Source organism: Asparagus officinalis, chromosome 4 (genome assembly GCF_001876935.1).
Source record: "Asparagus officinalis chromosome 4, Aspof.V1, whole genome shotgun sequence".
Lineage (NCBI taxonomy): Eukaryota > Viridiplantae > Streptophyta > Magnoliopsida > Asparagales > Asparagaceae > Asparagus > Asparagus officinalis.
In genome coordinates, this window is record NC_033797.1 from 63,450,815 (window position 1) to 63,461,347 (window position 10,533).

At 33.6% G+C, this 10,533-nt stretch overlaps 1 protein-coding gene across 1 annotated transcript in view; it reads left to right on the top strand.

Annotated features, from left to right (window-relative positions):
* Nucleotides 3,588-10,533, top strand: part of LOC109837587 (thioredoxin-like protein 4B) — an 18,421-nt gene continuing 11,475 nt past the window's right edge. The window contains exons 1-2 of the mRNA XM_020405900.1: nt 3,588-3,842; nt 4,127-4,284. Coding sequence (XP_020261489.1) covers nt 3,711-3,842; nt 4,127-4,284 — 290 coding nt within the window. The 5' untranslated portion in view covers nt 3,588-3,710. The remainder of the gene's footprint in view (nt 3,843-4,126; nt 4,285-10,533) is intronic.

The window sequence follows — 10,533 nt, forward strand, 5'->3', positions numbered from 1 at the left end:
AGAGAGATTAATGTGTATCTTTATCATAGGAGGGGATTTCCTCCTTGACGCCTATGTGGTACAATCCCAACCATCCACATAAAGTAGGAGAGAGAGAGTGAGTTTGTGGGGATTTGTACTTACTTAATGTGTATCTTTATCATAGGAGGGGATTTCCTCCTTGACGCCTATGTGGTACAATCCCAACCATCCACATAAAGTAGGAGAGAGAGAGTGAGTTTGTGGGGATTTGTACTTACTTTATGAGGATGGTGAGGAGTGTGCCACACAGACGACAAGGAGGGAAATCCCCTCCCATGATAATGATACGCATTAATCTCTCTCTCTATATATATATAGAGAGAAAGAGAGATAGTAAAGTGAAATATTTAAAGATGCTCAATTTATAATTCTAAAACACATTTTGTTGAATTCTAAAAAATATAAATGAAATAATTAGAGAAAAGTAGAACATTTAAAAACTTTCATTAAGTAAAGATTTATTAATAATTGAGAATAAAATTTAGGATAATAAAAAAGTTAATAGAAACAAACCTAATAAATTGAAATCAAGGACAAAAATTGGATATTAATTAACTAAACTAAATAAATTCAATAAAAAGTTAGATTTTTGAAATAAATCATCAAGAAATCCTATCCAAATAGTTCTCATATAATTTCAATCTCTAAAATATCATCCTCTTTAGTTTTCCCATTAATTTCTTTTAAGACCCGATACAGTTATATTATATTAAAATGATATGATATAAAATAAAGAAAATAATATAACATCATGAGTGTTCAAAATCAAGAGAACTGTCCCCAATTGAAGATCTCTCGATCCTAAAAACAAAAAAACTAATAGTTAGAAAAAGAGCAAAAAACTGTTAAGAATTCATGAAAAGAGGGAAAATTTATAGCTTATAGTTCTTATCTGAACTTGTCGAAGGATTATCCTAAAAAATAATATTAAAAAAATGTTAAAAATTCATGGGTAAGTCTCACTATATCTTAGATCTAATCAAATACTACCTTAAATACTACCTAAAAAAATGATATTAATAAATGTTAAAAATTCATGGGTAAGTCTCACTATATCTTAGGTCTAATCAAATACTACCTCACATACTACCTTATATTAAAAAATGTTAAAAATTTTATTGAATCAATTATTGAAATATTTATTTTTATATTAGTTATTGATGAAACAATTATTGCCAGTTACACAGATAAATTCATATTTTAGAAAAAGATTTAAAAAAATCAAAAATTCAGAAATCATGATAATCAAAAAATAATAAAACATTAAGAAATATCTAAAAATAAAAATATGGATATTATGCAATTTATGAAAATAGAAATATTTTCAGTATAAATTAATATTTTGAATAAAATTAGATTTTCTTAAATTAAAAATATAGATATTTTTTAAAAGTAAAATATCAAAATTTATGAAAAAAAATCATATTTTCATAAAAAAATTAGATAATAAAATATCAATTACTAAAAGTAAATATTTTAGAATTTTATGAACTTAACTAATTTCTCAATCATAACTCATGATAATTATTTGTTGTAATAATTATTTAAAGAAATTACGACCCAAAATATTATATTCAAAAAATTTAACAAAAACTTTAAAAATAAATATTACGTATAAAAAAATAAAATTTTAGAACTATTTAATAATTAAAAAGGAAATTCAAATTAATTTAGGTATTCATTAATCTCATAATTACTATTTTTAAAGAATTTTAAAATTACTTTATTTCAAAGTTGATACGAAATTAAAAATAATTTGGAAAAAAAAAACAATCTAATTTTGGTATTTCAATTAAATTAAGATTCTTTTTCCATTGCTTCACTTAAAATATGAATTCTTTTATACATAAATTTGGTAACTTGAATTAGGTAACTTGAATTAGGTAACTTGAATTAGGTAACATCAACTTGGTAATTTTAATTTTTTTGAAAATTTGGTATTATTTAATCTCAAAATTAGTATTAAATTTGGTATAAAAATATATTTTCACAACTATCCTTCAAAATACAAAATCTAAATTAAAATTTGAAATTCAAAAACTAAATAATTTCCAGAATTTTTTTAAAAATTATTTAAAAATAGAAAACCATAAAATCAAATTATTATTGAAAATAAAAAATAAAAAATTATTATTTTTTGAAAAAGTTTTAATAAAATTCGATTTAATTTATGTAGTCATTAATCTCATAATAATTATTATTTTTGAAAAAGTTTTAATTAAATTATTTAAAAACTGCTATTAAATTCAAAATAATTAAAAAATGGGAACAAGATCTAAATTTGGTAATATAATTAAAATAAGACTTTTTCTATTTATTTACTTAAAATATGAATCTATTATACATAAATTTGGTACCTTGAATTAGGTAACATAAATTGATAATTTTGAAATTTGTTGGAATTTTTGTATCATTTAATCTCAAAATTAGTATTAAATTTGGTATAAAAATAAATTTTCACAACTATCTAAAAGAAAAAAAAATACAAAATTGAAATTTAAATTTGAAATTGTAAAACTATATAATTTCCTTATATATTTTAATTTCAGTAATACAATTTTAAAAATCTAAAATTTTATATCAATATTAAAAATTTCAAAAATAAAAATCCACAAATTTTATGGGATATAAAAAATTTAAAAAACCCTTAAATCTTAAGATTTTTGTTTTTTTGCTTCCGAAATCATACTAAAAAACATGAATCAAAATTTTCACTGCCAAAAACATCTCCCACGTAATTCTACCGACCCAAGTGAAAGCTTTAGTTAACATTGTCAAGGGTAAAGTTAGAGGAGTTCTTCTGATAATTTCTCAAATTAATGAGGTTTTTCTGATATTTTGAAAGTTATGGGGTGGGGGTAGGGGTGCTAAACCGTATCCGTATCCAAGAAAATATTCGTAACCGAATCCGTTAGGATACGAATATGGTTACTCAAATCTATATCCGATAGGATATGGTTACAGATATGATTTTGTAGTGAAATATCCGTATCCGTATCCGAAATATCCGAATACATATTAGTCATACTCTTATGATAGTTTCGATTATTAGATTATGGATTTGTGGTTAATTTTGATGATCAAGATGTCTAATCTTAACTTTTCAATTATAATGGACATATTAACAAACTCTTTTGTATCACATGAACTATGTTTTTCTCAATACTATCTAGTTTTCTCATATCTGTTTTGTATCTGCATGCATATCCGCTTATATATCCGTATGTATATCCGTAACAGTATCCGATTTTAGCGGATATGGTTATAAATTTTTCTTACCTAGATATATCCGTATCCGTATCAGTATCCGAGATGGGTAAGCGGATATGAATATGATAAGCGTCATATCCGAGCCGTATCGGGACCGAATGCATCCCTAGGTGGGGGTGATTATCCGCTGATCGCTGAGCGCTGATCGTCCAAGGTTTAGAAGGGTTTTATTAATATTTAGGCTTTTTTACTAATGTTTTCGGCCAAGGCCCAATTCTGTGTTTACAGGCTAACCGCTACAGACCAAACCCACTTAAGGAATTATCAAAACTTGAGCAGATCTCGTAAGAAGCCCAGAAAAACCTGAAAAAGCAACAATAATAAAGCTCTTTCTTTCCCTTGTGGCTTGTGGTCGGAATCGCTGGAGAAGAGATCGAAGCTTTGAAGGCGACTCCCAATAAATCAGGAGGCGAGAGAGGATGAGCTACGCGTTACCAAATCTAAGCTCAAAGAGAGAGGTAGACAGTATTATAAGGGACACCCTGGATAGAGTCCTCGTCCTCCGCTTCGGCCGCTGCTCTGATCCCATCTGCCTCCAGCTCGACGACATCGTGAGCTCCCCTAAAATTGTCCCAAAAAACTCTATTATTTTTTTCGCGATCATTCCGTGTTATTATTTGCCTTTTCAATTCTTTGATTTTGCCCTGATGCGTGAATAATCCCGATTCGTTATGTGGGTTTAGACTCATGTAATTGTTCCATAGATTCGAGATAACTTTTATTTATTTATAAATTATGTTTCGTTTTAAGCTTTTACATTAACTTTTTACTCCTTATAACTCTTTTTTTTAATAGACTCGGTTTCTTTTCCTCCATAATATTGCTATATGAACAGCTCGCAAAATCCTCAAGAGACATCTCGAAGTTCGGCGTTGTAGCGTTGGTAGATATGGATGCAGAGGAGGTGCAGGTTTATGTCAAGTACTTCGATATTACGCTGATACCGTCCACTGTCTTCTTCTTCAATGCGCATCATATGAAGATGGACTCTGGGTAATTTTCTATGCACCGAATACTGTCTAATTGCTCGTACGTGTGAGTCTATGTTTTGTTTGTATTTTGCTTCGGGCCTTTAGAAATGCAGATTGTAACTGTTGGTTTCGGGAGTGGAGAGCCAAACCTAGAATCAAAATCATAAACCGCACAGAAATTACCTTATCGGTCGACCGACACAAGCTCATCGGTCGACCGATGTGAAGACAAGAAAAACTACAGGAGTTTCGGGACGGTCGACCGAAAGCGTGCACGAAATACAGAGTTCTGACCGGTCGACTGAAGCAATACTATCGGTCGACCGATGGCGATCAACTAGTCGACCGATGCGATGCTATCGGTCGACCGAAGTCGGGTCTGACAGTTTCCAGATTCGGGTTGGAATCTGTTTTTGGACTGTGTATATATATATATGTTTCCTAAAACGTTTTTAGGGTTATGGGAGGACGTTTTTGAGAGGGTTTTGATGACACTTTAAGATCAGATATCTTAGAGAGAGTGGCTTATTGCGAGCATTGTAATCTTTTTTAATTAATCAAAGAATTTCTGGTGTGGCTCCCGAGGACGTAGGCACGTTTGCCGAACCTTGTTAAATCTGGTGTTTTCTTCTTTTGTTCATTCTTTCCTGCAAGTTTTCTTTTATTTGCTGTGATTTCTTGCTTGCCTACTCTTAAGGGTACGGGTTGTTGTTTGTGTGTTTAACCCCAACAACTGGTATCAGAGCTTCGTTCGACAAAGTTTGTGAGTGAAAGAAGTGACAGAAGAATGCAAATCGAAGATCGAGACGTTTGATGAATCAGACTTCGCCTACTGGAAGTCGCTGATGGAGGACTATCTGTACCAGAAGGATCTTTACTATCCGTTGATGGAAAAAGCTAAAGAAAGAAAGGAATCAGACGAGGACTGAGAAATACTAGATCGGAAGGCTGTAGGGCAGATCCGGTTGTCTCTCGCCAAATCAGTCACCCATAACATAATGAAGGAGAAGGCGACGGTGGGCCTTTTGGAAGCGCTCACGAAGATGTACGAATAACTGTCAGCTAAAATAAGGTGCATCTTGTCAAGACACTCTTCAACCTTAAGATGACAGAAGGATAGTCCTTCACGTTACATCTCAGCGAGTTCAACACGATCGTTGATCAACTTATCTCCGTCGATATTATATTTGATGACGAAGTGCATGTCCTATTGATTCTATCGTAGTTGTCGGATAGTTGAGCATGTTGCGTGATCGTAATTAGCAACTCGACGGGAAAGGAGAAGTTAAAACTGAGCGATGTTGTAAACATGATTCTATACGAGGAGGTTAGAAAAAAATCGTTCGAATCAAAAGGTTCAGATTCAGCCCTAAATCTCGAACAGAGAGGCCGAAGCTAGAAGAAAGGTAATCAGAACAAAAATCGATCGAAGTCGAAGAAGTAGAGGTTGAACTCGAAAGTTAGGCCTATCAAAAGGAAATATTGGAACTGCGGCCAGGAGGACCATATATCTTCAGTCTGCAAAGCGTCAAAGAATGATGCGAATGAGCAGGAGACTCATATCGTGCAAGATGTATTGATCCTTGCTATGGACAACGACTTCGATTCATGGGTTATTGATTCGAAAGCCTCATTATACGCCACTTCTAATAGGAAGCTTCTTCAGAACTATATAGCAGAGGACTTTGGGAATGTGTACTTGGGGGACAACGAGCTTTACAATATTATTGAAAGAGGCGATGTGTAGATTCAGATGAAGGGCTCTAAGTAGAATCTGAAGAATGTCAGACATGTATCAAAACTGAAGAGGAGTCTTGTTTTAGTTGGCCAGCTTGGAGCGGAAAGCTATGTTTTAACATTCACCGAGGATTCGTGAAAGATTTCTAACGGTACTGTGGTGGTTGCCCGCGGCAACGAAACAAGAACTTTCTACCTTAATTCACATGCGAGTGACATCCTCGCAGTTACAACTGGCAAGAAGAGTGCATATCTGTGACACAATTGGCTGGGACACATGAGTGATAAGAGTATGAAGATTCTATACTCACATGAAAAACTAACCGACATCGATTCAGTTAAAGTTGATGTTTGTGAGGATTGCATATACAGAAAGCAGAAAAGGGTAAGCTTTCAGAAGAGTGAAAGACTACCTAAAGCTCAGAAGCTAGAGCTTGTCCATATAGATATTTGGGGTCCAGCTAACATGTCTTCTTTTGACAGTTCGGTGTACTATGTCACATTTTATCGACGATCACTCGAGGAAGGTGTGAGTATACTTCATGAGCACAAGTCAGAGGTATTCGGGATCTTTAAGAAGTGGAAAGTCATGGTAGAGAACGAGACAGATCTGAAAGTGAAGTGTCTGAGATCGGACAATGATGGAGAATACGAGCTGGAGGAGTTCAAGATGTTCTATGGTGTAAACGGGATTCGTTTAGAGAGAAATACTCCAGGAACATCGCAACGAAATGGTCTTGCAGAGAGGATGAACATGATGTTGACAGATCGTGCGAGGAGCATGCGTTTACATGCAGGTCTACCTAAGATATTTTGGGCGGATGTGGTGTATACAACAACTTATTTAATTAATCATGGGCTATCACTTCCATTGGATTTTGGGATTCTAGAAAAGGTTTGGAGTGACAAGAAGGTTAATCTCTCATATTTATAAGTATTTGGTTGCGTGACATATGTTCATATCAGTGATCATATCAGGAGCAAGCTAGAAGCTAAGTCACAGAAATATACATTCATTGGATACAATATTGATGAGTTCAGATATCGTCTTTGGGATGAGAAGAACAGAAAAATCATCATGAGCAAAGATGTGATATTCAATGAAGAGGTGGTGTACAAGAACAAAGATAATACCAATGATAGCCAAAGAAGTGGGAGAAACAATAAGAATATAGGTGGATCCGAGTATATGGATTTGAAGGAACTTTCAGATGAGGGAGACAGTATCAGTTCTGACCGAAGAACGGAAGAGACTCCAGGTGCAGAGACTACTACCCAGGGCGTGGAGCTTAGAAGGATATCCAAAGTACTCAAACCGAATCTCAGATATTTTTCATCACTTGATTACTTATTTTTGACTATTGTTTTAAATATCCCCGACATGGCCTGATATATCCCCCGATATATCCTTTTACAGGGTTTGCCGCAACCGATATGGTCTTTAAATATCCTTTACTGCTTTTTGGCTATTTTAAGTGATAAATCCCCGATATGATCGATATATTAGCCGATATGTGGACCAATATATCTTTTTATATAGCTTGTTACAAAATAATATACCGTGTTTGGAATTTTTGGGTGAGATATCAAGATTTTTCCATTATATCAAATGACATTTTGCTCTAAAAAAGCAGATCGAATGTTGCAACATTGCTTTGCACTTTTATTTGTTTTAGAAGGTTGATTAGTGATCCTAAACATATATTATTCATATTTTGTATGCTTAAATTTTATTATATATGTTGAGATTACATTATAATACATTATACTATGTATGTAAACATTCATTATTGCATTCTGATATTTACCACATATCCCCGATATCCGCAATCCGAAACGAATTTTGGCCATCCGATATTTTTTCGATATCCGATATTTAAAACCTTGCTTTTGACAGATAGCGAAGAACCAGAATGCTATGAGGAGGCTATGCAAGTTAGTGAATCTCAGCAGTGGGAGCATGTAATACAAGAAAAGATGAATTCTCTACACTCGAACGAGATTTAGGAGTTAGCCTAGCTACATGTACAGAAGAAAACCTTACATAATAAATAGGTCTATCGAGTCAAACAGGAAAGTGATGGAAGCAAGAGGTACGAGGTCAGATTAGTTGTGAAAGGATTCCAACAGCGGGAAGGAGTGAATTATACGAAGATATTTTTTCCTATCGCGAAGCTTACAACCATCAGAGTGGTGTAGAGCTTAGTAGCTGTTAAAAATCTCTACATTGAGCAGTTAGATGTGAAGACTGCATTGCTTCATGGTGATTTGGATGAAAAAATCTACATGAAACAACCTGTTGGTTTTGTAAAAGAAGGAAATAAAGAGATGCTTTGTAGGCTTAAGAAGAGCTTGTACGGTTTAAAACAGGCTCCGAGACAGTGGTACATGAAGTTCGATAGCTTCATACATAGCAATGGTTATGAAAGATGTAATTCAGATCATTATTGTTACTTCAAGAGGTTCGATTCTAGCTATATCGTCTTATTATTGTATGTTGATGATATATTAGTTGCAGGACCATATTTAGAAGAGATAAACAAGTTGAAGAAGTAATTGCCGAAAGAGTTTGCTATGAATGATCTGAGTGTAGCGAAGTAAATTTTTGGGATGCGAATCAGTCGAGATGAAGCCGAAGGGACGTTAAAGTTGAGTTAGGCTGAATACATTGAGAAGGTATTTCAGAGATTCAACATGGAGAATGCTAAACCCGTCAGCACGTCCTTTAGAAGTCAATTCAAGTTATTTGAGGAGTAATTGTTAGACCCTAGAGGGGGGGTGATTAGGGTGTTGTGCTAATCTAATCCGATTAAATACCAATTAAAATTAATTAATAAGTTATCCTAGCAAGTATAAAATACAACAATATTTGTAAGCTAGGATAAACAATATGAACAACAATATATATCCTAATAATGAGATATAGGCAATGTATGTGCAAGGATATATAAACAACACAAGGGTAGATAATCTAAACAAGATAGTGGATGATATGGTAATGAGCAATGCACAATTGGCGATATAAGATAAATGCAAAAATAAATACGCCAAAGACAAACTCAAACAAGCAATATGATCACGGAGTTCGGACCTTTCGTCCTACGTCTCCGCTCCCCACTCCCGGGGAGAAATCCACTATAAACCGGGTTTTCTACGTTCACCCGAACAACGTTTACACCTCACACTCGGTTTTCTAGCTAACCGAAAACTTTACAATCAACACACTATTGTAATCCCATTCTACACCTACTAAGTGTTGGACCTAGCCGTATCTCCCTCAAGTGCTCGGTTACAACCTCTCCCTAGGCACGTCAACCGACGCCACTCCTCTTGGGACGATCCCCGACTCTCACCACACACTCCTCACTCGGTGTACAAGTGTATTACAAAGTGAATCTCACAATAAGCACAATATAACAAATGATTGTTCTCTCTAACAAGATGAGAACTCAATTAAACACAACTCTAAGTCACTAATCTCACAACCCAAAATTATACTATGAATGAAAATACAATAAGCTCAATAGGTTGTGTGTGAACAAAGAGATATAAATCAAAACTAAACTCAATGTAGTTCTAGCTTAATAACAATGATAATCAAATATATAAAAAAGCTAGAAATAGAGTTTAGAAAACTTCTCAATAGATCAAGAGTTGGAGGGAGAATAGTTGGAAGCTCAAACTTCAATAGAAATCTCAAAAACATGTAGATCAAACTTCAATAGATCAAGAGTTAAAGGGCAAGGGGTATATATAGGATCATAAGGCAAAGCCCAAAAACCAAAGAAAACCAAGAAAAAAGACAAAATAACGGATATATCAAAATCTGGAAATTATAGCTATTATGAGGTCGTTGGTCGACTGAAAAAATACATCAGTCGACTGATGACCTCGTTTGGTGAAAAACAGATTTTACAGAGAGCTGGAATTTTGCGTATCTTGTTTTGTAAAATCAATTAAAAATAGTAAATGAACTCCATTAATTATGAAATTTTGAGGAAAGTTTATAAACATATAGATGAACAAGTTAGAAAAATAATTTCTCAAATATCACTTCCTAATTGTGAGAAATAATTGATTGAACACAGACATTACAGATACCGAAAACTGCTGAAACATCCAACTTTGTAAAATCGATTTGACACAGTAAAACATCTCCAAAAATCATTAAATTTTGAGGGAAGATTCTAGACATGTAGATGAACATGTTACAAAAATAATTTCATGGTTATCTCTTCCTATTGGAGAGAAATAAATTATTTAGTAAACTGGTCAAAAACTGCAAAACTAAAAAAACTGAAAAACATCTCATTGGTCGACACATCAGTCGACCGATGACATCGGTCGACACATCAGTCGACTGAAATAATGCAGAAAGCAAAATGAAGATTCTAAGCATTTTTATCAGTCGACTGATAACTTCCATCAGTCGACTGATAACACTGTATCAGCCTGTTTTGAATAGAAAAACTGATTTTTGAAGTGCCTTTAAAAATAGCAAATAAATTCCAAAAAATGTAAAACTTTGGAGAAT